Source organism: Crassostrea angulata, chromosome 1 (assembly GCF_025612915.1).
Source record: "Crassostrea angulata isolate pt1a10 chromosome 1, ASM2561291v2, whole genome shotgun sequence".
Lineage (NCBI taxonomy): Eukaryota > Metazoa > Mollusca > Bivalvia > Ostreida > Ostreidae > Magallana > Magallana angulata.
In genome coordinates this window covers 1,741,561-1,767,893 of record NC_069111.1, presented here as the reverse complement: position 1 = coordinate 1,767,893, position 26,333 = coordinate 1,741,561, and the positions used below count along the sequence as shown (strand labels likewise).

Genomic DNA, 26,333 nt, shown 5'->3' with positions numbered 1-26,333 from the left:
GGCCAGATTCTGTGACGGGTGATTTCCTCCAAGTCTACCTTCGATGTCGACATTCCTTCTTCTTTCCAAGAAAACCATTCACTGAGCGCCGGATGGGTTAAACATCTTTCTTGATCAGTTTACGAAAAGATAACTTAACATCTGTTGAACACATTCAGTCATTTTTTGAGGTTGAGTGCTTGTTATAACATTTATGATATTTTAGAGGTATTGTCAAGTATTGTCAAGTGCTGCCTGCAGTTTTCCGTTAGGTGGTCCCTACCTGTAGGCCCGGTGCCTCTGTCCGTGGTAGAGGGTGGCGTCAGCAGATTTCTCCATGCGCTGTAAGTACATTTTATAAGTTGATATGTAGCTTAGATATTTTGATGGAGTCATTGATACTAGTGTAAGATCATGGTTTAGTTGTACGTGGGTATTGGCTATCACTGGTTGATACATGGGTACTGGCTGGTATATAGATATGTACTAACTAATATCTGGGTTCTGGTGAGTGTATCGCTGCTTGCTGGTATATAAGTACTGGCTGGTACATGATCACTAAGTAGTATATGGCTATAGTGGCTTGTATATTGTTGCTTTCTGGTATTTGGGTATTCCGGTTGGTATATGGATTCTGGCTGGTATGTATGTATTATATGGTAAATTCATGATAGTGGATGGTCGGCGGGTGTTGACTGGTAGATAAGTACTGGCTGGTATATTAGTACTGGCTGGTATATTAGTACTGGCTAGTATATTTGTACTGGCTGATATATTAGTATGGCTGGTATATTAGTACTGGCTGGTATATAAGTACTGGATGGTATATCAGTACTGACTGGTATATTAGTACTGGCTGGTATATTAGTACTGGCTGGTATATAAGTACTGGATGGTATATCAGTACTGACTGGTATATTAGTATGGCTGGTATATTAGTACTGGCTGGTATATAAGTACTGGATGGTATATCAGTACTGACTGGTATATTAGTACTGGCTGGTATATTAGTACTGGATGGTATATTAGTACTGGCTGGTATATTAGTATTGGATGGTATATCAGTACTGACTGGTATATTAGTACTGGCTAGTATATTTGTACTGGCTGATATATTAGTATGGCTGGTATATTAGTACTGGCTGGTATATTAGTATTGGATGGTATATCAGTACTGACTGGTATATTAGTACTGGCTAGTATATTTGTACTGGCTGATATATTAGTATGGCTGGTATATTAGTACTGGATGGTATATCAGTACTGACTGGTATATTAGTACTGGCTGGTATATTAGTACTGGCTGGTTTATTAGTACTGACTGGTATATTAGTACTGACTGGTATATTAGTACTGACTGGTGGTAAATAAGTACTGGCTGGTAAATGAGTATTTGCTGGTTAATACGTGCTTGATAGAACATAAGTATCGGCTGCTGTATCTGCAAGAAGGGTGGTTTTTGTTGGGTTGTACTGGTCTGCGGTATAAGGTGTATGGCTGATATTTTTGCGGCGGGGCGGTGGTCTGTGTTTGAGAGGTTCTTTCAGTCTCTCTTCTCTATCACAACTTCTCTCTGCCGATTCTGTGGGTTAACCTCGCCGTCTCTCTATCATCGCCCCTTCCTGTCGTGTCTGTGGGTTAACATTGCCGTATATCTATCATGGCCCCTCCCTGTCGTGTCTGTGGGTTAACATCGCCGTCTCTCTATCACGGCCCCTCCCTGTCGTGTCTTTGGGTTAAGATTGCCGTATATAACATTTTTGAATAAGTTTTCTCGTTATGTAACAAATAAGATGATTTTATTACTTTGCCCTGTAAATTGGTAATCACACCGGAAATAGTTATATTGCTCTACCGGAAAAAAGTTAGATTTCACAGGAAATGGTTATATCGCCCTTCCGAAACTGTTATATCACCCTCGCGTGCAATAATTCTGCATATTAATTACGTTGGGTCCGATATTTAGCTAAGAAAACGGAAACAGTTCCTCAAAAATAAAAATGTCATGACAGTGTCTGCTATTTAGAGAAACTTCCTTTAATTGTTTAATTTGAAAAATGATATTCTTTTTGAAATCATCGATCAGTATTTTACAAGAAAATTGATTTGTAAGATATGAAGATGCATTAATAATTGAAATAACCAGTTGATGAGGTAAATATATTCTTAAACAGATTTTTATTTTTTAAAATGTTATATAACATATATTACATGTCTTCTCGGGCGACAATACCAGAATATTTGTCCCTCGGTGACAGGAAAGCCCTAGAGTGTTATGTCACCCGATGGCGAAGGCAAAGGGCGACATAACACTCTAGGGTTTTCCTGTCTCGGGGCAAATATTCTGGTATGTCGCCCTCGGATCCATGTAATATAAATTATGTATAGTATCTATCATGGCCCTTCCCTGCCGTGTCTGTGGGTTAGCCTTGCCGTCTCTCTATCTCGGCCCCTCCCTGCCGTGTCTGTGGGTTATCCTCTCCGTCTATCAATCACGGCCCCTCCCTGCCGTGTCTGTGGGTTATCCTCTCCGTCTATCTATCACGGCCCCTCCCTGCCGTGTGTGTGGGTTAACATTGTCGTCTCTCTATCTCGGCCCCTCCCTAACGTGTCTGTGGGTTAACCTTGCCGTCTCTCTATCACGGCCCCTCCTGCCGTGTTTATGGGTATCCTCTCCGTCTATCTATCACGACCCCTCCTGCCGTGTCTGTGGGTTATCCTCTCCGTCTATCAATCACGGCCCCTCCCTGCCGTGTCTGTGGGTTATCCTCTCCGTCTATCTATCACGGCCCTCCCTGCCGTGTCTGTGGGTTATCCTCTCCGTCTATCAATCACGGCCCCTCCCTACCGTGTCTGTGGGTTATCCTAACCGTCTCTCTATCACGGCCCCTCCTGCCGTGTTTATGGGTATCCTCTCCGTCTATCTATCACGACCCCTCCTGCCGTGTCTGTGTGGTAACCTTGCCGTCTCTCTATCACGGCCCCTCCCTGCCGTGTCTGTGGGTTATCCTCTCCGTCTAACTATCACGGCCCCTCCCTGCCGTGTCTGTGGGTTAACCTTGCCGTCTCTCTATCACGGCCCCTCCCTGCCGTGTCTGTGGGTTATCCTCTCCGTCTAACTATCACGGCCCCTCCCTGCCGTGTCTGTGGGTTAACCTTGCCGTCTCTCTATCACGGCCCCTCCCTGCCGTGTCTGTGGGTTAACCTTGCCGTCTCTCTATCACTGCCCCTCCCTGCCGTGTCTGTGGGTTATCCTCTCCGTCTCTCTATCACGGCCCCTCCCTGCCGTGTCTGTGGGTTATCCTCTCCGTCTCTCTATCACGGCCCCTCCCTAACGTGTCTGTGGGTTAACCTTGCCGTCTCTCTATCACGGCCCCTCCCTGCCGTGTCTGTGGGTTAACCTTGCCGTCTCTCTATCACGGCCCCTCCCTGCCGTGTCTGTGGGTTAACCTTGCCGTCTCTCTATCACGGCCCCTCCCTGCCGTGTCTGTGGGTTATCCTCTCCGTCTATCAATCACGGCCCCTCCCTGCCGTGTCTGTGGGTTATCCTCTCCGTCTCTCTATCACGGCCCCTCCCTAACGTGTCTGTGGGTAAACCTTGCCGTCTCTCTATCACGGCCCCTCCCTGCCGTGTTTATGGTTATCCTCTCCGTTTATCTATCACGGCCCCTCCCTGCCGTGTCTGTGGGTTATCCTCTCCGTCTCTCTATCACGGCCCCTCCCTGCCGTGTCTGTGGGTTATCCTCTCCGTCTATCAATCACGGCCCCTCCCTGCCGTGTCTCTGGGTTAACCTTGCCGTCTCTCTATCACGGCCCCTCCCTGCCGTGTCTGTGGGTTAACCTTGCCGTCTCTCTATCACGGCCCCTCCCTACCGTGTCTGTGTAGTAACCTTGCCGTCTCTCTATCACTGCCCCTCCCTGCCGTGTCTGTGGGTTAACCTTGCCGTCTCTCTATCACGGCCCCTCCCTACCGTGTCTGTGGGTTATCCTCTCCGTCTATCAATCACGGCCCCTCCCTGCCGTGTCTGTGGGTTAACCTTGCCGTCTCTCTATCACGGCCCCTCCCTACCGTGTCTGTGGGTTATCCTCTCCGTCTCTCTATCACGGCCCCTCCCTGCCGTGTCTGTGGGTTAACCTTGCCGTCTCTCTATCACGGCCCCTCCCTACCGTGTCTGTGGGTTATCCTCTCCGTCTCTCTATCACTGCCCCTCCCTGCCGTGTCTGTGGGTTAACCTTGCCGTCTCTCTATCACGGTCCCTCCCTACCGTGTCTGTGGGTTAACCTTGCCGTCTCTCTATCACGGCCCCTCCTGCCGTGTTTATGGGTATCCTCTCCGTCTATCTATCACGGCCCCTCCCTAACGTGTCTGTGGGTTAACCTTGCCGCCTTTCTATCACGGCCCCTCCCTGTCCTGTCTGTGGGTTATCCTCTCCGTCTATCAATCACGGCCCCTCCCTGCCGTGTCTGTTGGTTAACCTTGCCGTCTCTCTATCACGGCCCCTCCCTGCCGTGTCTGTGGGTTATCCTCTCCGTCTATCCATCACGGCCCCTCCCTGCCGTGTCTCTGGGTTAACCTTGCCGTCTCTCTATCACGGCCCCTCCCTGCCGTGTCTGTGGGTTAACCTTGCCGTCTCTCTATCACGGCCCCATCCCTTCCGTGTCTGTGTAGTAACCTTGCCGTCTCTCTATCACTGCCCCTCCCTGCCGTGTCTGTGGGTTAACCTTGCCGTCTCTCTATCACGGCCCCTACCTGCCGTGTCTGTGTAGTAACCTTGCCGTCTCTCTATCTCGGCCCCTCCCTGCCGTGTCTGTGGGTTAACCTTGTCGTCTCTCTATCTCGGCCCCTCCCTACCGTGTCTGTGGGTTATCCTCTCCGTCTATCAATCACGGCCCCTCCCTGCCGTGTCTGTGTGGTAACCTTGCCGTCTATCTATCACGGCCCCTCCCTGCCGTGTCTGTGTGGTAACCTTGCCGTCTATCTATCACGGCCCCTCCCTGCCGTGTCTGTGGGTTTAATCTTGTCGTCTCTCTATCTCGGCCCCTCCCTACCGTGTCTGTGGGTTATCCTCTCCGTCTATCAATCACGGCCCCTCCCTGCCGTGTCTGTGGGTTAACCTTGCCGTCTCTCTATCACGCCCCTCCCTGCCGTGTCTGCGGGTTAACCTTGCCGTCTCTCTATCACGCCCCTCCCTGCCGTGTCTGTGGGTTAACCTTGCCGTCTCTCTATCACGGCCCCTCCCTGCCGTGTCTGTGGGTTAACCTTGCCGTCTATCTATCACGGCCCCTCCCTGCCGTGTCTGTGGGTTAACCTTGCCGCCTTTCTATCTCGGCCCCTCCCTACCGTGTCTGTGGGTTAACCTCGCCGTCTATCTATCACGGCCCCTCCTGCCGTGTATGTGGGTTAACCTTGCCGTCTCTCTATCACGCCCCTCCCTGCCGTGTCTGTGGGTTAACCTTGCCGTCTCTCTATCACGCCCCTCCCTGCCGTGTCTGTGGGTTAACCTTGCCGCCTTTCTATCACGGCCCCTCCTGCCGTGTCTGTGGGTTATCCTCTCCGTCTATCTATCACGGCCCCTCCCTGCCGTGTCTGTGGGTTAACCTTGTCGTCTCTCTATCTCGGCCCCTCCCTACCGTGTCTGTGGGTTAACCTCGCCGTCTATCTATCACGGCCCCTCCCTGCCGTGTCTGTGGGTAAACCTTGCCGTCTCTCTATCTCGGCCCCTCCCTACCGTGTCTGTGGGTTATCCTCTCCGTCTATCTATCACGGCCCCTCCCTGCCGTGTCTGTGGGTTATCCTCTCCGTCTGTCTATCACGGCCCCTCCCTGCCGTGTCTGTGGGTTATCCTCTCCGTCCATCTATCACGGCCCCTCCCTGCCGTGTCTGTGGGTTAACCTTGCCGTCTCTCTATCACGGCCCCTCCTGCCGTGTCTGTGGGTTATCCTCTCCGTCTATCTATCACGGCCCCTCCCTGCCGTGTCTGTGGGTAAACCTTGCCGTCTATCTATCACGGCCCCTCCCTGCCGTGTATGTGGGTTATCCTCTCCGTCTGTCTATCACGGCCCCTCCCTGCCGTGTCTATGGGTTATCCTCTCCGTCTGTCTATCACGGCCCCTCCCTGCCGTGTCTGTGGGTTATCCTCTCCGTCCATCTATCACGGCCCCTCCCTGCCGTGTCTGTGGGTTATCCTCTCCGTCCATCTATCACGGCCCCTCCCTGCCGTGTTTATGGGTATCCTCTCCGTCTATCTATCACGGTTAACCTGTAACCTCGCCGTCTCTCTATCACGACCCCTCCTGCCGTGTCTGTGGGTTATCCTCTCCGTCTATCTATCAGGGCCCCTCCCTGTCGTTTCTGTGGGTTAACCAGACCCTTGGAAGGACAATCAATGAATGGATTTGAAAGATTAATGCATGTTGCAACAAGGCCGACCAAATTCCATTGTCTAATGGATTGTCTTCCTTCTAATGTTTGGCAGGTTCTTAATGGCGATAGCGTTTTGGGGGTTTCTTCCTAATTTAAGTGGGAAGAAATCAGTTGCGGCCACGGGTCGAACATTTCTGTAAATTGAATTATCTGTTCGTTAAATGACTATAAGTGTTTATTGAGAACTCAGCCCTGACAAAACGCTATCCTTTCTCCACATAGACGTGTTGATTTAACTATAATAACGGGATCGATATGCAGGCTTGATTGGTTTGTTAACTGGAGGTGTATCGTTTCTCCCGTCCGCATTGTATTTCGTCTGTCTGTGTGTAGCGCACTGTCTCTGCTAGGTGGGCGGGGCCCCAGCACACGCAGGCATTGATCCGTGTCAAGTCGCAGCTGCCAGATGCTGATGTGCATTACCTAACTTCCATCTATCGAGGCTTCTCTGGCTTTACTGCTTTAATGAGTGGGGAGAAAAGTCAATTAGCCCCGCAGTGCGCCTGGTAGCCTTTGATTAGTTGTCGTTTGAACTTTATACCTGTGTTCTTGTGTCTCTCTATTTTGTGGTTGGAGTTATCCAAAGGAAAAGAAAAATGAGCAAAGGATATTAAATTAAAGGTAAAATTTATTTTATTTAATAATCAACTTTGGCAAAGTTGTTTTTATTTTTACTTCATTGTAAATAATGCCAAATAAATTTATAGAGAGAGAGAGAGAGAGAGAGAATGAGAGAGAGAGGAGAGAGAGAATATTCAGCAGTCAGTTAAACTGGTATCCTTTTTCTGGTCAGCATCATTTAAATATTTGACCAATCGACCACTGGGCCGGTCAATTTGTGCTTAACGTAAATTTAATGTACCTTAAAGTTCTATAGATATAGTACATGTATACTCTAAAATCAGTTTCATGCAGTGTAAATATTTACTAACACGAAAACCATTAAAAATGTTAAAGTATCGCAATGGTCAATATATATACGGGTATATCTGTTCATGACGCGGTCAATTTCTGTATATAAACCTCAGACCGACCCGACCATCTTTCTGGGTTTTCACCAATGGACCGGGGCCTGCTATTATCGACAGACAGTTAAGGCCCCTGCTACTACCCCCCCCCCCCCACTTGCCGTCTGAGAGAGAGAGAGAGAGAGAGAGAGAGAGAGAGAGAGAGAGAGAGATGTACATTCTCTAAGAGGACAAACGACCACTCCATCGTTTCGTTTAGACGTGTTTTAGCTGCCATCTGTATTGGGACGACAGTTTATCTATTGGATAATGATCGCTGTATACATTGTGTATATTCACACAGAACACGCTGATTTCTGGGTGTTTAAGGATCAATAAAACATTCTAAACATTCTATACATATTTATTAATGAGCGTAATACACAATACTTTAAAGCTATTGTGTTTATTCTATCAAATATAACACCAATGTTTGGTTATTGAAAAACAAATCAATTGCAAGTGAGTTGTGGATAGAAGCACTTCTATAGATTCTAAGTGGAGATAGCCATATGTTTTGTACAGGTAAACTGTAATCTTATTTGAAACTTGTGTAAGGGCACGGTATATGTAAGATCATACAGGCCTACTTTTGTTAAGGAATAATATGAAAGCAATGTGACACTTATTTCTAAAGCGCCACCTGTTGGGTGCTGGATCTGCTGAAATACATGATCGAGAGCGGTCTCCGTTGTTGTCTTGTCCTTGGAAGCATCGGGGTTTTTTTTTAGAATAAAAAAACACAGCATACAAGAGATACAGCAGCGGATTCCAGCAGATATTTCAGTACGCCCCCTCCTCCCCTTGCGATGGTCTGTTAGGGATGAATTCCGTCGCTCAGCGAGCAATGCTGCTCGGATCTCGATGCTAGTTGACGACTGACAATAGAATACCGTAATGGGTCCTCCTCTCTTTGATGTCAACAAAGCCAGTGAAATCAGTGACATTATATCCAGACATTTATCACCGATCACACTAAGATGTGATTTAGATAGCGCTGAAATCAATACTGTTCATTTTATGACTCGATTCCACAGAAATAAAATTTACAAAGAGTGTCCTTCTTCAAAGAAACAAAACAAATGGTAAATATTTCTATATGAAGTAACCAGAGTGCATGAAATATTGAATCCAAGTTTTATTGATTGACACGTTATATTTCCGTAAAACGGTCTTTGATAATTGCTTTAACATTTATGGGTTTTATTTCTCATCACCCCCTCCTCTTATTTCAACTCATACAGCGTTCAACTATGTAAGAATTGAACTGATACAAACTGCTGAATGTTGGTTACCTCACGTGACCTTTATGATATCTGACTGCAACATTGTACACCTTACCCCGGGCAGTTGTTCTTGTGGTGAGACTTCCGGTGTAGCAAGGTCTCTTCCGGTGCCAACAGTCTGACTCTCATGGTCTCTATCAATAAAAGTACTAACGATTACTGTGTGTCAAACTTTATAAGTTCATTTCATGTATTTCGTCCTTGAAAAAAGGAGGTTAACAGGTATTGGATGGATGGATGGAGGGATGGATGGATGGATGGATGGGTTAGAATGCATGCATACCATTAGGTCTCAACGAGACTATTTTATCAAGATCTTTTTAAAATGATAGTTCTGCTGTACATGGAGAATAACCCTTTCATAACCTTGACCCCAATCTATTTTCTGTCAGCCGAAATAAGAAAACAACCCTTACATGTGGCTTATATAATCATTTGTATAAAGAGTTGAATGAATCAACGGAAGAAGGTTCTGAGTCCTACCCTAACTTGACATCAAAGTAGAATTATGAACCAGAAAACATGGAGGATTCCCTCCCCGCTGTCTGTCGGGTCTGATGGAGCTACAGAGGACGGACAGTAAGGGGGATTCCAGCACCCCACCGTCACCCCTGGAGTGCACCTAATCTTGGCGCGTTTAGTGATGCATGCGCGTGAGGAGGTTGCATTTCGCCCCCTCAGGTTTTTTTCTGTCTAGATTTGTGTAATGGAGTTAATTGCTTTCATATTGCTTGCTCCAATTTAAGCAGGGCATTTTAATCAAATGAGCATGATATTGAAAATTTATCTGCTATTTAAAATCGTCTGATTTTTAATTGATACCGATCAGGAATCACATTGTAACATCTAATGTACCTGAGTAAAATTACTAAGGGATAAGAATGAAAAAAAAACTCACTCGGTCATATCATTTAAAATCGACGGAGAGTAGAAATACATTAAAGTTTCTAAAATTAGGCCTATAAATCTATAAATAAAATGATTCATTAGGAGCATGTACCCTTTTATTCAATGACCCTGGCATTATGACGTTTCCGTGTGTTCCATTCATCTACAGTCCAATCAGCTTGCGTTTGGCGTTTTCTGAAGTATGAAGCTTTGCAATGTACAAAACAGCAACAAGTGTAACTAACCTACAAAATCATCATCCGCAATGTATAAGGACACAGCATACATTAATTAGATTTGTGGGTTAATTAATGTCGCTATCCTGTATGGAGGAAATTTGCATGGTGAAAACATGTTGAAAGTTTCTCATTTGTGCTATAGCCTTATAGCCTTCGAAAAGAAATTAACAAACTGTATTTTGATAGATTGGCAATTATATAACCTTTCAAAAACTGTTAAGGTTTTTTTATATAACTTATCTTTAGATAGATGGTAATAATAGAAATAAAGCATGAAAAAAATTATCTTTAGACTCATTTGCTGTATTTTTAACCTTCCTCAGTTTGGATATACGTATTTCGAAACACGTATGTACGCAACTCGTCTAAATGAGGACTTACCCCACATGTGTCTTGGATAGGTTTTGTTTACTATTAAAATCTAACTTTGTATACGGCAAAGGGTTAATTCTGTGTCTGTACTTTCCTCTGTGTTTCTTCAGAGAGCCTGTACATGTAATACATAAGGGGTTGTTATTGAAATTAGAATAGTCAAATGAATGGAATAAGATAATGCTTTTTTTACTTTAACTGTGCTAATATTAACTAATTCGTTAATTACAGTATTTTGTCGTGTTTTTTTTTTGGGGGGGGGGGGGGCAGTTTAGCTACTGATACGAAATACCGGAAGTGACCCGCAATACGCTATTTAAAGTGATGGTGTCGCTTTGTCAAAGATAGAATTTATTGGTGAAATATATTTGTTTCCTAACAATAATTTTTCTTTTCTGTTGATACCAAACAACCATGTATAATTATGAATTTTACATATTTTGCAACCAAGCTCTGAAAACGTGATTTGAAATACCCCAAATGACTATATACAGATAATTCTTAAAATTAAATATTTTTCGGACATCAAAGACGTCTTTCTTTGTAATATGTTTACATTTTCAACTGTCTTTATCTGTGATAACATTACGAATCAACTTTGAACCCAAAAACCCAACAGAACCATTTTAACAAGGGCTTGGACTTTAGGTAGTTGTCTCAAACAGCAATGTGACGTAGGTCTGTCAATTGCATTGCTGGCAACTCGGCAATGGCTCTTTGACATCAACAAGATTTGTCTGGCCCTTGAGCAAAGACTACGCAATCTGTGTATATTTTACTTGAAACCATCGCCATGTTTAACGTGTTTTTTGACGCAAGAAAAAGATAGTTACATCTTACCGAAAGTCCAAGGTTCTAACTTCATAAAACATGAGTGACACAAAATGGGTGTGCTAAGCCGCGTAGTAAAATATAGCATGTGCTACATTAAAAAAATAGTGGTTTTAAAATAATGTTGTAATGGAAATATAAGTAATAAGGAATCATTCTTTGAATATTATAAAGTGATAATTTCTGTCAGAGCGTGGTCAAATCTATCATAACGCCCTTCGGGATTTATTGGATTTGACCACGCCCCGATCGAAATTATCTCCTCATAATACTCAAAGAATGATTCATTATTTCTTAAATAAATTGCATCGACTGGGCAGATGCCGATACTGGACGGCTAAATTAAATATGTCCGTTTGACGAATTTCGATTATAAAAGTTGTTTCTAATCGATGATGATTTAGTTTTTTAAAGGGCCTTAAGATACCTAATTTATGATTATTGTTATCTTTAGAAAACTGAAAGAATTGTTACCAGTGCATTGGGACAAGTATTTTTAACCGGGTTTTCCAACGGAAAAATCCGGTTATTAAAATGGTGAAAATGGCGGGCGGGCGGCTGCCAAATACAGTTCTCAAGATAGGAAGTTGTTCTTTTGCAGATCAATTGTACATATATTAGAGGTGTGCGTATTGCTAGGATTTTGATTTCTGATAATTTATTAAAAAAAATACCAGCTTTTGAACTCAGTCATTTTATGGCAAAATATTGCATATAGGGTACCATCATTGTACGGATAACTCCTCCTACAGTTCTCAAAATAGGAAGTTGCTCTTTTGCAAATCAATTGTACATATATCAGAGGTGTGCATGTGCTAGGATTTTGATTTCCGATAATTTATGACAAAAATACCAGCTCTTGAACTTAATCATTTTTGGCAAAATAGTGCATATAGGGTACCCTCATTGTACGGATAACTCCCCCTACAGTTCTCAAGATAGGAAGTTGTTCTTTTGCAGATCAATTATAAATATATCAGAGGTGTGCATGTGCTAGGATTTTGATTTCCGATAATTTATGATAAAAATACCAGCTTTTGAACTTAGTCATTTTTTGGCAAAATATTGCATAATGGGTACTCCATTTCACTGGATACGGGTTGACATGGATTATTGATACAGTTCACATAAATGAAAACCCGGTTTGCTGTCACATTGACAGCTTTTCACTTGTATAGAGGTTGGCTCTGGGGCTGAATGGGTCCGGGGTGGTAGGGTCATATACATGTAATGGTTGGTGGGTTAGTGTTGTAGACTTCCTGTCTAGTACTGTAGACTTCCTGTCCGGCACTCTAAACTTCCTGTCCAGTACTGTAGATTTCCTGTCCAATACTGAAGATTTCCTGTCCGGTAATGTACACTTCCTGTCCAGTACTGTAGATTTCCTTTCCGGTAATGTAGACTTACTGTCCGATATTGTAGATTTCCTGTCTGATATTGTAGACTTCCCGTCCGATACTGTAGACTTCCTGTAAGTACTGTAGATTTCCTGTCCGGTACTGTAGACTTGCTGTCCGGCACTCTAGACTTCCTGTCCTGTACTGTAGATTTCCTGTCCGATACTGTATACTTCCTGTCCAATATTGTAGATTTCCTGTCCGGTAATGTAGACTTCCTGTCCGAAACTGTAGACTTCCTGTCCGATACTGTAGACTTCCTGTCCGATACTGTAGACTTCCTGTCCGATACTGTAGACTTCCTGTCCGATACTGTAGACTTCCTGTCCGATATTGTAGATTTCCTGTCCGGTAATGTAGACTTCCTGTCCGATATTGTAGATTTTCTGTCCAGTACTGTAGACTTCCTGTCCGGTACTGTAGACTTCCTGTCCGATACAGTAGACTTCCTGTCCGATACTTCTGTTCGGACGATTCACCAATGATGAACTCCTGAGCGTGTTGCTTTGGCAGTGTTGCATGCGAGACAAACGACTATTACAAACAATGTTCTTTTCATGTTTATTTTTGTGGTACATTGTATGTATTCTTTGCAAAAACTAATGCTAATTACATTAATGAAGAAATAACTCGATGTTAATGAAATTCGGCCGAGTTCTTCCCACACACCAGTGAGGCTTAACTCATACATTCGGTTGTGCACATTATTTTTGCATTTGTTTAGTTGGCTATAACATATTCGGTCTATATCGAATTCGGTGTAAATGAACACAAGATCAAAGTGAATGACGCCATTTAGCCCACTGTACATATACTTTGGGTTTTGTAGATTGCTTATTCGAGCATTCATGAGCATCTCACATGGAGGAGACAGCTGCATGCCACTATATAGTTCCATTAATGCAATCAGCTATCATTGCTGAAAATTGAGAAATTACTTGTATCAATCTAAGATTCCAGCTATTGCTTACAATCAAATAATTCAGAGAGAGAGAGAGAGAGAGAGAGAGAGAGAGAGAGAGAGAGAGAGAGAGAGAGAGAGAGAGAGAGAGAATGAATATGGTATTATGAATGTTGTGAAATATTAACCTAGATCTATCACGGTTTAATGTGAGTAGCACATTGTGTACAGAGAGAGAGCTCATTGTAGCGTGTATCCTGTCAACATTCCATGGACCCCGACCTAATCACCGCATCACCGACCGCCGTAATACTAGCAGACTCTCAGATCAAAAGTCTGCAGGTCCCCGCTGATGACGGGTTACGCTATAGATAGATGGTTCTTGTGTATTATATCTTACTGCAGGTGAATTTATAACGTGATAAACAGTCCACGGGAACAAAACAGCATTAAATACATCCATCTTATTGCATACTCTCTCTCTCTCTCTCTCTCTCTCTCTCTCTCTCTCTCTCTCTCTCTCTCTCTCTCTCACTCACTCACCTACAGAACTATTGAATTCCGAGACATTAATTATGAATGTCAGATGATGTGAGCGTTATCAGCTTCCGTTAGTATCACTGATTAGATTATAGTTCTGGGGTTCTTAGTGACTCTACATACCGGTACTGGATACTCCCTAATGGCGGATTAATACTCGTTACTTACAGGTGCGCCACCTAGACACCCCACAGATGACGCCGAGGCAGGCTCTGCTTTCTTGCTATAGTGTGTTCGTGGACGCTGAGTGAGTCATGCAGTCCGGATACCCCAAACATCGGTGTTACGCCGACTTCACCCATCGCTCCTTTGCCGAGTTCATCAAACTTCACAATGCCTCGGCTCTGCGCCTGGCGCTTTTGGGTAAGTCATCGCCCCCATCCAGCCCCACCCCACTTTTTATGCCTTATGGCCCCTCTACACCCCGTGTCTTATGCATGGAAATCGAGAACTATTTTTGTTAAATGTTGAACTTGTAGATCAGTTGTTTTTAGTTAGTGCCGCTAACCAACAGATACCGCGGGTTCGAATGCAGCAGGAACGTTTTTGTTGAATAGCAATAAAAATCTAAAATTTATATCATCCCCCAGAAACTACAGTTTCTATAATGTTTAAGTCGTGTATATGCAGAAATATTCTTGAAGGATACATCAGTTTAATTGCAGGTTTAAAAAACTCTTCCCAAAGTGTGGAGTAAACTTAAAGGCAATTGCGCCTTGCTTAAATCAATCTAAAGAACTTCATTTGGGGGGTAGAGAAATTTGCGCTGTGAATTAGTTTTCTATCTTGCCCGTTCATGCAATTTGCAATTAGTTACGATGTACCAACAGATCCACCTCATAGCACGCATCAAGATGCCCGTACAATTCATGTCTATCTATCTATATAGCTTTGTTCAAACACAGACTGACAAAGGATGATTTTATCTCGTACACTGACGATCTACTTTTAATCAAAATTTTCCCCGAAACCACGTCAGAACCGATCCATAGAAATAAAGGGTATCCAAAACTAGCATCAGGTTTCCTTATTTGTAGACACACAATCAATATGACGTCACTAGCAGACGACATACTAATTGTGATAACTCGTTTTTAGCAGAAACTTCACAGAAATTTGATTAGAATGTAATTCGCTTTGCGAAAGCCGATGGCATCTTTTTTGGGGTTACAAAAACAAATGGTGAATTCGTGTTCTCTTCTTTCGATAAAGTCTACACACAGACCCAAATGGTTCTCTCTGCGGAAGGTGTATATATTTAGTGATCGGAAGTCGATGTGTTTCGTCTTTCCATTATAAATGTGACAACACGTGCATGTGCGGGTCTTTTTTGTTATTAAGAGATTATTGGATGACCACAGTTTTTAACTGAGTTTTCTCCTGTTATATACGCATGCACGTACCAGTGTTATTAGGCAAAGTCTAATCTGATATATCACAGTATTCTTTAACATAAATTTATTGACAAATTTATTATGAGCTAAGCCGACTGGTTATTTATTTTTTTATTTATGTATTCATTTATTTATTTTATTATTTTTTGTATTATTTAATTTATTCTGGTAAATAAAGCTGATCATTACAATGGATGCAGACCAGTCATCTACAATAAGTTAGACAAATAGCATGGACTACAATTTTTTAAGACATCTGTCTGTCTGCTTATATATTAATAACGTAAAGAAAGTACAGATACACAATACAAAAAACACACAATTCAGAGTTCCCTTCCCTCCACTCTAATTGCTTGCATCTGTTGGTGACCCTTTGGTCTTCCTGTAGGCTCGCTCTAAGGCCACCGGTAATGAGGGTTTATGGAAGAAGTCTGGTCCGAGAGGAGTAGATCCTCGTTTTATTGTCCGACCAATAAAATCTGGCAAATTAGAACAACTAATTAACTCGTCCTTCCTGTTGCTGTCCGGTGGCCATTGATCAAAGGAGCCCTATTACCAGCCGTGACGTCATTGGTCCGCCGCCGGAAGCAAAACGAGGGGAGGGGGAAGTAGATCTACTGTAATTTGGACTTATGGGAGGAAATCATGATTTTGTATTAGTTGATGAAGTTCTGGTGAATGTAAGATTTAAATACTTTGGAGTCCCAAAACTTCGGTACATAGGACTGGACGTGGTTCTACCATTTATATCCCTCTATCGATTGAAACATTCATACCCTGTCGGCACAATTGTGTGATATCATATTATGATAAAACGTGCGTAAATTAATATCCTATGGATATCAAATTTATCATTTACAGTGTAAGAATCTATGAAAATTATTCGTATCAAATTAAGCATTGCGCAAAAACCGGAAAATGAAAAACTACGAAAATCCTCGTAAGCAGTGATTTTTGTTATGAAGATTGGAGGGGCGGCATCTGTCAAATACATATCATAGGAACAAAATCAATGCTGTTATAAGGATCTCTCTCTCTCTCTCTCTCTCTCTCTCTCTCTCTCTCATATACTCACTCTTTGACCTCAAGGGCAGTATGTTCGTTTCGCTTTAACTTATGGCATCGCAAAGAAATGATACAGAGAGGTCCTTTATTAAGAAAAACCGGACCGGGTCCGGACCAACAAACCGCTTTGTTTGGCAGACAATGCCAAATTTTTAAAATTGATTTTAAAACATAGATTTGTCCTGAAAAGTTTACTGTTTGTGCTCTTCATTGTTCTTTGGTAGCACTTAAAGATTACAGATCAATGCGTCGGCACTGGTGGGAAAAAAGTTGAAATTAGAATGGTAGGCCGGCCATGTTCCTATAACTCTCCAGAGGGGACTGCGATGATCCGTAAGACCGACATAAAAGCAATATTTTCGACGTTTTCAGTTTTTTGTTTTGTTTTGTTTTGTTTTTGTGGGGTTTTTTGTGGGTTTTGTTTTTTTTGGGTTTTTTTGAATAACCAATAAAAATCATTGGCCTAGTTTTAAGTATCAGAACCAACAAAGCGGAATTTTAAAACAATGAAAATAATTAATTATCAAATTAGAGGAAAAAATACTCTGTCTACAAATTCCTAAGTTAGTGCAGCCTTGGTATAGATTCGAGTAATCAATAATTTACAAATTATTGATCATCGTAATTCAGTATGCTCCAGTGGGAATGCAGATAATAAAAAAAAAAATAAAAATGAAGAGATTGATAAATGATTTGAATGCATGTTTATTTTATTATTTATGCTTTTTGCAGTTACATTTCAGATTCAAATCAAAATTATTGATCAAATAGGGGTCCTTAACAGACAACAAAATGATCGTACAACTGTATGATTGTATGTAAATAAAACAATATGCACAATATACAGAAAAATAAGATGGAAAGAGCTGTATGATTGAAAGGAGTATATAAGTAACAGATCGCTGAGTCTTTGGTATTCATGAAAAATGAAACTACAGAAAATTATTTAAATCTTCAGAACACAAGTAGAGGACAAAAAATGATTGATCAAAAATGATTCTCGTACATGTATATTGAGCTAGACAACAATTTATTATACTTGCATATTTTGAATTAACTTTGTGTTAATACATATACATGTATAACGAATGTTTGGTTGGAATTTTAGTGCATAAACATATACAAATAGTTCTAACACAATCTTTAACAACTTACGAGGTTCTTTCCATGTATAACAATTGACAACTGCAAGTCCGTGTGATAGGTAGAATTTGAAGTACATTGTATGCATAGTAATATTAAAATGGTTAAATTATTGAACAAGCGTAGATGTATTTATAAATATTGACAGTAATGCATTGAAAAAACGAATGTTTGATTGCTTTCAATGTTTATATCAAAATTAACAACGTAATGTTTGATTGTATTTTGTATACTATATCAGGAGTCTGATTATAACGTAATTGATGACGTCAGTCAAATTCTGGATTTCATTCAGTGCCCTGGTTTAGGTTCCTATTACAATGTCTGGGTTATTTCCAGCCCTGGGTATAGTCCCTGGCTTATCAGGTGTCTCTCCAGATTCTCCGGTGTAAGTCAATATTTGCATTCCATCCTCCTACAATTTACACAGTGAGTTTTAATAGGGTATAAAATGGCGGGCCACTTCTGGCGCCAACTCACAACAAAGCACACATATTCATTTCGAGAGTGAGCAATGATTTATAAATTGATCAGAGCGAAACATAAAACCAATTTCTTCACTATGGTTATCAAAATCCATCGTTCCATTCACTTTGATTCGGGGGCGGGATGAGGAAGAAGCGTTAATTACGGTACTGTAAATATTGGTCCCCCGCCCCCACCCCCAAGTTTTTAAGTGGTGTTTTGAGCACCCTTTGTAAGCCCAGCTATCTCTGTAACGAAATTAAAATACACACCGACGCAGTGGATACAAACTCCTATTGTTTTTCCTTGTCAGCAAAACAAGTTTTATTGTATTTCATTGTGATGAAGTCATGGACTGTTAAATTGGTCCTCCGGTGGGAGTGAGTGATATAGGTCACGCACAGGTGAACAATGGACAGGTATACGTGTCCCCCTACTCACTCCGGACGTTTCCAATCAGCCGTATTGATTTTCATAAAAGCTCTTAAAAGTTATGACATTGACATTCACAGAAACCGTTTTAAAGTCAGTAGACCATTATAAGCAATTTTTGCGGAATTACTCGGTTTTTTTTTTTTAGGTTTTTAGCGCAAGCATTCCACATACTTTTAAATAATCCAAGAGCCATTAGCCCGTACTATACCAGAAAAGCAATTCTTCATTTTCTCACAATGATTTTTAAGGGTTTAAGGTAGTTTCCTTATGCACTTAAAACCCTCTGAAGCATAACTTTAGTATATCATTTTGCTAATTATTATGTTCTACCACGGCAATGAGTTCAATACAATTATTGGGGGCAGTATATGTTATGCACTTGTAGAAACATTTAGCAAAGCCCGGGGTCTCTCTTCCTCCGAGTAGAATCAACAAATTCCTGTGTTTTGATCCCCCTAATTCAGTGGATCATTACGTTGTATCATCATAAGGCTTCAGTAATGCTGTGACTGGAAATATCGTAAGAATGTGATTGAGGAACTCGCCATTAATCTTAGCACAGGTTCACTTGGTGTGTTATATCAATATCAATAAATTTGGTATTTATTTCTGAAAATTTTTCTCTCTATGTGAAAATATTCCATATCCATGGAGAGTAAATTCGGAAAAAGAATTCGAACGCGCACCAGGCCCTGAGATACACAAGTAAAGCGCACCCCCCCCCCCCCCACCCCAATTCTATAAAAGAGAAAAATCACCAACTGTTGTGGAATAATGCATTCACTTAGAATTAAATGCGTTACATCAATATAGATACTTAGCGTCTATTCTTATTGCAATAATTGAGACGTAACACATGTTTACTCTCGCTCATACATGTAATATATTATGCATCTAAATGTAATAAAAATCTGCAAAAACGTAAGGTTCTGATGAAAGACGGTGACAAAAATGTCCCGCGATCTGGTGATCTTGTAAAAAAAATTACAGAACTTTAGAAAATATCTGTCTCTCCGATTATAGTCGGTTTGTTGCTTGTTTTGTTTCAGTATCTGATTTCGCCCGGCAGATGGCGGCAGTGTATGAACAGTTTGCCAAAGACATACAGACAATCATTTCAGCATTCAAAGCCAAGTACAGTGATCTCAATCATGATAGGTGAGAGAGAGAGAGAGAGAGAGAGAGAGAGAGAGAGAGAGAGAGAGAGAGAGAGAGTTGAGTTTTTAACTCAATTTAATGGTTTATTGACGTCACCATGTTGGCATAGTCAAAATGAAATCAAATGACAGACAAGGGAATATTATAACATAAAGGTTATAGCATGCAAGACAATTTTTAAGTTATGCAATTACAACTTTTTATCTATTTTTTTTTTATTTCTGGATCCAAATTTCGGAACATTGTGGTTAGTTGGGTGGGAATCAAAACATCGGTCTTTATGATCAAGGGACACCACTCTGATTAAAGATATTGACAAGTTACAATAATTGATCATTACTGACGGTTGATTATGTCTAAAATGTTGATTTGGTGTCTTAAACACACAGACCCACGGACACACCTTCCACGATCCTGTCCGCCTGGGAATGTCTCCTGTACGGGACGGAAAACGACGCACAGGTAAAACTAATCATACAGGTGAAACTTATCACACAGGTAAAACAATAATCACATAGATAAAACTAATCACACGGGAAAAACTGAACATACAGATAAAAATGAACACAAAAACACATAGGTAAAACTGAACAAGCAGGTAAACCCGAAAACACAAGTAAAACTAATCACACAAGTAAAACTAATCACACAGGTAAAACCAATCACATAGGTAAAACTAGTCACACAGGTAAAACTAAACACATAAGTAAAACTTATCAAACACGTATAACTAATTACACAAGTAAAACTAAATAACAGGTAAAACTGAACATATAGGTAAAACTGAACAAGCAGGTAAACCCAAAAACACAGGTAACACTAATCACGCAGGTAAAACTGAACACATAAATAAAATTTATCACACAGGTAAAACAAATCACATAGGTAAAACCAATTACACAGGTAAAACTAAACATAAAGGTAAAACTGAACACATAAGTTAAACTGAACAAGCAGGTAAACCCGAAAACACAGCTAAAACTAATCACACAGGTAAAACTAATCACACAGGTACAACTAATCACAGGTAAAACCAAACATACAAGTAAAACTATACCCATAGGTAAAATTGAACACACATGTTAAACTGAACACATAAGTAAAACTTATCAGACAGGTAAAACACAAGTAAATCTAACGACACAGGAAAAACACGGGTACCACTATTCACACAGGTAAAACTGAACAATTCGCTTAAACTGAACACGGGTTAAACTGAAAATGTGCAAAGCCAATATCACAAACACTGATAATCTACATTAATTCGAGCAAATGCCAGCAGATAATTTATAGATGAAAAAAAGACAAATCCTGCAACTTAAAATGACTTTCTGTAGAGAAGTTTGTCCTTCAACATAGTTGACAAGTACATATACCCAGGGGATATGTCCTCTTATCAGGTGTAGCTTTTTGTTCTGTATGATGTAAAATGACACCGATTATCTCCGTTCCCCAGGCACACATGGACGTAGCGGTGCTCCTGAGGAAGAACGTGTACCGTCCCCTGGAGGAGGTGGCCGTCCACAAACAGACCCAGACCCACAAACTGAACGGCTACCGAGACCAGCTGGAGGAGACCATGGACAAGGTGGAGCACGACCTACAAGTCGTGAGTAATTGTGACGTCATCTTTTGTTAAACCGGGTCAAGTCAGTCTCTTATTGTCCTACAAACCGTCCGATACGTTACTTGAAGCTGTCTGGTATGTTTCTACTTGTGTATTCCGTTCCAAGTCTTATGTATCTTCAACGATCGTATCATATCGGATGTATTTCTATCAGGTGACTGCACTGTCGTATCAGGTTGTATACGTAAACTTAGCACTGCGATCTACAACAGTTGTCTTAATGCATCAATGGAAGCTGTATTAAGTCGCATGTCTTGTTTTTCATAACAAAATTGATAGTGCTATTATCAACTAAGATCATGACGAGTTCTTTGAACGCCAATCAACTTTATCTTAAGGTCAATTATGTCTTCTGTGTTTCTGTCAGCTATGCGTTGTACCAAGAAATAGAGTGTACATGTATTTGATCAAATAATGTCATCTAAGCTCACCGCTCGTTAAATAGTCTCATATTGTTAATTCTGTATTTACACCCACTCAGTTTCAAAAATTTACAATATGACACATGCACATGCACAACGCATATAAAAGTTCTCGTCACTCGTCTATTTACACCAAGTAATTCATTAGGAAACAGTTGTACCTGTTTCTGTCACTATGTCCTTAACATTCTCCATAAATAAGTTACCCTACATTTTATCTATGAACAATTCACATATGTTTTCTATCATAAAGTCGCCAAATGTTTCTATGCGTATCTGTTGACAATTATTAATACAATTTGTCTTTTTCTGAACGTTTTCCACGGAATAGACAATTGTTTTCCAACTTTTAAACTGTACATTTCCTCTTCTTAGTGATTTATAGAGAAACAAGATGTAAAATAATTGAAAATGTTAATTTATCTTATTCGTTAAAAACAGCCCCCGCAAGACAGATCCAGTTTAATAACGTGCGATACTAGTAATTTTTTTGCAAAATTTTCAATCTTTCAACAGAATTGAAAAATTAACAAATAAAACAGATCCTGAATAGCGATATCAAAACAAGGCGCTTTTTAAATCAATGTCAATGATTTCAAATCTATTAATGATTCATCAAGCGTGTAGGCACATAACTATGTAACATACATGTAGTATAGAAAGAATATTTCGTCGAGTAATAATTCATATATGTGTGAAGTCAAACTTTCTAAATGTCATCATTAATACTAAAACACAAATATTATCGATTACACACTGAATTTAGAACGCACTTCAAATTACATTTATGAATTCTATAAATTTACATTATTTTTTTTGCATTAACATCATCAAACTTTCTGACCAATAATGAGATTTGGAAGGTATTATATTAATTTTTTTAGGGGGAGGGGTAGTTTTAGGCCATTATATTTAAAAACATCTGTACAACCAGCGCACTATCCTTTAATAAATTCAAGATTATTTTTACATGCATGTATTCTTCGTTTTGAAATTGTATGTATTGAATTGAAAATCTGTGAAGGAGTCGCACTTCTTTTTATCACCAGGTCGTACACATCCTCTATCAAAGAATTATATACATGCATCTGAAGTTTTCTCTATCAGCAAGCAAAGATCCATTTGTTTTACAAACATGTACTTCTCTACATCATTTTCTATCAACAAGTCATACAGATTCTTTTGCCAACACTTAAGTCTTACATTCCCTAATTCCCTAGAAATAGGTCATACATATATATATATATATATATATATATATATATATATATATATATATATATATATATATATATATATATATATATATATATATATATATATATATGTATGTGTCCTATTTCAACTATTTTCCCTAACTTTTTTTGTATTGCCGAGAGCTTGTATTTTCTTATCCAGCTATTGATACGTCTTCAACACCTGTCTCTCTCTCTTGTCCTGGTCTATGTAAGATATTGGATTATGAAATCAATCTAATTACTCCAGTGTGGCTCGGTGGTGAAGACTGATGAATAAGTAACAAGTCTACATCACTGACCTTTAGAAGTCCGACAATTTCCGCACCACAGATGTAAAATCCGAATTTGCCCTTTACTCAAAATCCATTGATTGTGTTTTTATTCGATTTTTAACACCCAGAGAGAGAGAGAGAGAGAGAGAGAGAGAGAGAGAGAGAGAGAGAGAGAGAGAGAGAGAGAGAGAGAGAGAGATTTTTTAATTGTTTCCCCTGATCGTTGCACAAATGCAAGAACAGTTTTAAATCATCTTGGACAAAAAAGAAATTAAATACGATTTGCTAAGGGTGTAAATATTGAGTTTTTAAAAATGTTTATACATTTGAATTTCTGAAAAAAGGGTTCAGATAAAGAGTTATTTGCATTTTGACTGAGGTGGTCAAATAAAATTGTAAAAAATTATATGCTACAAATGGTTCATCTATAACTTTTCAAGTTGATACAGATTATGTGATGACCAAATAATATTTTATTCAAGAAATACATGTATTTAGGAATATTAGTCTCTCTCTCTCTCTCTCTCTCTCTCTCTCTCTCTCTCTCTCTCTCTCTCTCTCTCTCTGACCGCCGTCCCCTGTCTCCCCACAGGCCGAGGAGAACTACCAGAGGTCAGTGAAGGCCTCACCCACCGGCTCTAACTTCGTGGCCCGCCAACAATTCCACACCGCTCACAACGAATACCTGTGTCACCTGTGTGCTTCCAACAGAACCATTGAGGAGTTCCACTACCTCGTCCCACAGGTGTTAGAGGTAAGGTCGCCAAGTGAACAGAAAATTATATTTAAACAAAATACGAAATAAACAATTTATAACAAATAATGTGATGCTGTAGGCATTTTGAAAAATCCTTTGCTTCAAAAACTCAACGCAGGTCGAAAAAATGATTTTATTTTGCACAAGACACCATTTGAACCACGGGTTTTTCGAGACCATTGTAAGAACTAAGAGACCGATAGAAAGCCCGTGGGTTCCGACGATGTAATAATGCAGCAGTGTATATACAATCTACAGTATTGACTTTTCTGGTTATGTATTGTTTGCTAAAAATACTTACATGTCTTTTAATTCAGTGGTGTATATTTTATATCAGAAAGGTCGGTAGGTTCTTATCCCCCCCCCCCCAACAATAAAGCCGCTGCCCGGCCTAGTCTCCGACTATGACGTATTTTTCATCATTTATTACAGGAGCTGGAGGAGATCTATATTGACACAAGTAACACGGTGAACATCGCCATGGAGAGTCACGCGCTGATGTTACTGACCAAGGTAAGAAAGACAACTCTAGCTAAATCAAAGTGAGATAACTCTGTTATAACTGTCAGACTCGAGGGAGTTCGATGCGCTCTTTCAATGTGATGAGCAATTTAGCAGATTCTGCTGACTGTCTTCCTTCTGATCTACTCATTTCCATACTAATAACATCACCCTTAGATATTTGATCAGGTTGAATTTAATTTGTCATGCCGCGAAATACCGTGTGACTTGGGGATTAAAGAGTTCGTCTTGAGGGGACCACGTGGTTCTGTATCGTCAGATACTGTTAGTAATCTTATTTATCCAGCCTCTTACGATTTAGTGTAAATTCCTACGAGAAAAGAAATATTGTGGGAGTATACGTGGTTGGAAATACATTTCATTAAAATCTAGCTACATTGTACAACAGATTGGACATTTGTAAGAGCAGCCTTTTAATATAAGCAGACTGTTCATATAAGCGGATTTTAGTGGATTTTTTTTTTCATAAGTTGCCTTTTATTATAAGCCAATATCTAATATAATAAGCGTACTTTTTTAAAAGCGGAATTTTTGTTATAAGCAGCCTTTTATATAAGACTTTTTATTACAACCGGAATTTTTATCACAAGCAGTCTTCTGTTATAAGCCAACTCTTATTTTAGCGGACTTTTAATCATCAGTGAACTTTTTTATTTTAAGCGGAATTTTTATTTTATAAGTGACCTTTTATTATAAGCAGACTTTTCTTAAAAGCGGATTTTTTTATTAGCAGATTTTTTTTATCATAATTGGCCTTTTATTATATTAAGCATACTTTACAATAAACGATATCTAATCCACACTTTCCAAAAGTAGCATCCATTTGCAGGGTCAACCCAAAGGTCAATATGAACACAATAAATCCCTTCTAGGCGGCGGGCCTGTGATGAAATCTCTTTGAATTTGATTTATTCTTTTAATGTGTGGGTTGCCACATCCTGGGGCACTCAAAACACAACAGAAACGGACTTTTGAGGTCAAATGACAGAGTTACAAACTTCTAAACTACAAAGGCTACTGTGAGAAATCTATGACTTTTTTCCCTACAGATGGCAACCAAGGGACATAACTTTTTGAAAGTGTGGATTGGTCCATTATAAGTTGACTTTTTATATTTAAAAGCAGACTTTGATTATAAGCAGACTTTTTATTTTACGCGGACTGTAATCTTACTTTTAATTGTCAGGCGGATGAGCAACACCATCGTTACAAGGAAATGTTAAAGGTCTGCCGCCAGGTGACGCCACAGTCAGACATCACTTATTTCCTGTCAGCCATAGAAATGGAGCCAACAAAGATAGAACTGTCCACGCACACTTTTAGACCCAGTGATGTCAGCATCTACAACGCAGAGGTACGCTGATGTGTGTAAAGCATGTCAACTGAAGAGAGTAATCTCCCTTTGGTCGTGACCTTTCGTAGGAGTTATGTCCCTTCATACCCCCATGCACAGTGAATAATGTCATCTTCTTCACTAGATAATGATATCTGATCCCTAATCTATTTATTTCTGTTTGTTTTTTCCCACCCCCATCCCAACCCCGTCTGTGGACTAACTGGATACTGAGATTACCAAAGACATGCTTATGGTCAGTAATATTATCACTAGAAACTCGAGAAATGCATTGTTAACCTACACAGTACACATAAAGGCCCACAAACAGACCAGTTTTATAAACTTCTGTGTATGAATTCTTCCCAAAAATTCAATCTACACAAACCAGAAGTTACATGTACATCCCATAATAACATAAATGGTTGATACGTGGGTTGACTGAAGTAATTGGCAGTAAACACTGCTGTATTCCTCGCACACAATTGTTTGATAAATAAGTAATGAGAAAGAATGTTCAACTGCTATTAAATTACATTGTTATACTTTCATGTTAAATACTGAGATCTGATTGGTTAAGACGCAGTTAATAATATTTACTATTACCCTCAGCGTTAGCAACGCACTTGGCAACGGGT

General features: G+C 40.4%; 1 protein-coding gene across 6 annotated transcripts in view; it reads left to right on the top strand.

Annotated features, from left to right (window-relative positions):
• The first annotated feature begins 220 nt into the window (after positions 1–220).
• The window catches only part of LOC128185726 (nostrin-like), a 67,003-nt gene continuing 40,890 nt past the window's right edge, over positions 221–26,333 (top strand). For 2 of the 6 annotated variants that reach the window (XM_052855409.1, XM_052855399.1), the window contains exons 1-8: positions 6,730–7,024; positions 14,035–14,227; positions 19,416–19,524; positions 19,914–19,986; positions 20,981–21,133; positions 23,676–23,837; positions 24,273–24,353; positions 25,549–25,716. In XM_052855409.1, coding sequence (XP_052711369.1) covers positions 14,119–14,227; positions 19,416–19,524; positions 19,914–19,986; positions 20,981–21,133; positions 23,676–23,837; positions 24,273–24,353; positions 25,549–25,716 — 855 coding nt within the window. In that variant the 5' untranslated portion in view covers positions 6,730–7,024; positions 14,035–14,118. Of the gene's footprint in view, positions 324–6,727; positions 7,025–13,668; positions 13,730–14,034; positions 14,228–19,415; positions 19,525–19,913; positions 19,987–20,980; positions 21,134–23,675; positions 23,838–24,272; positions 24,354–25,548; positions 25,717–26,333 lie in introns of those variants that run through there. The other 4 variants (XM_052855374.1, XM_052855365.1, XM_052855389.1 and 1 more) reach the window with 4 other exon arrangements.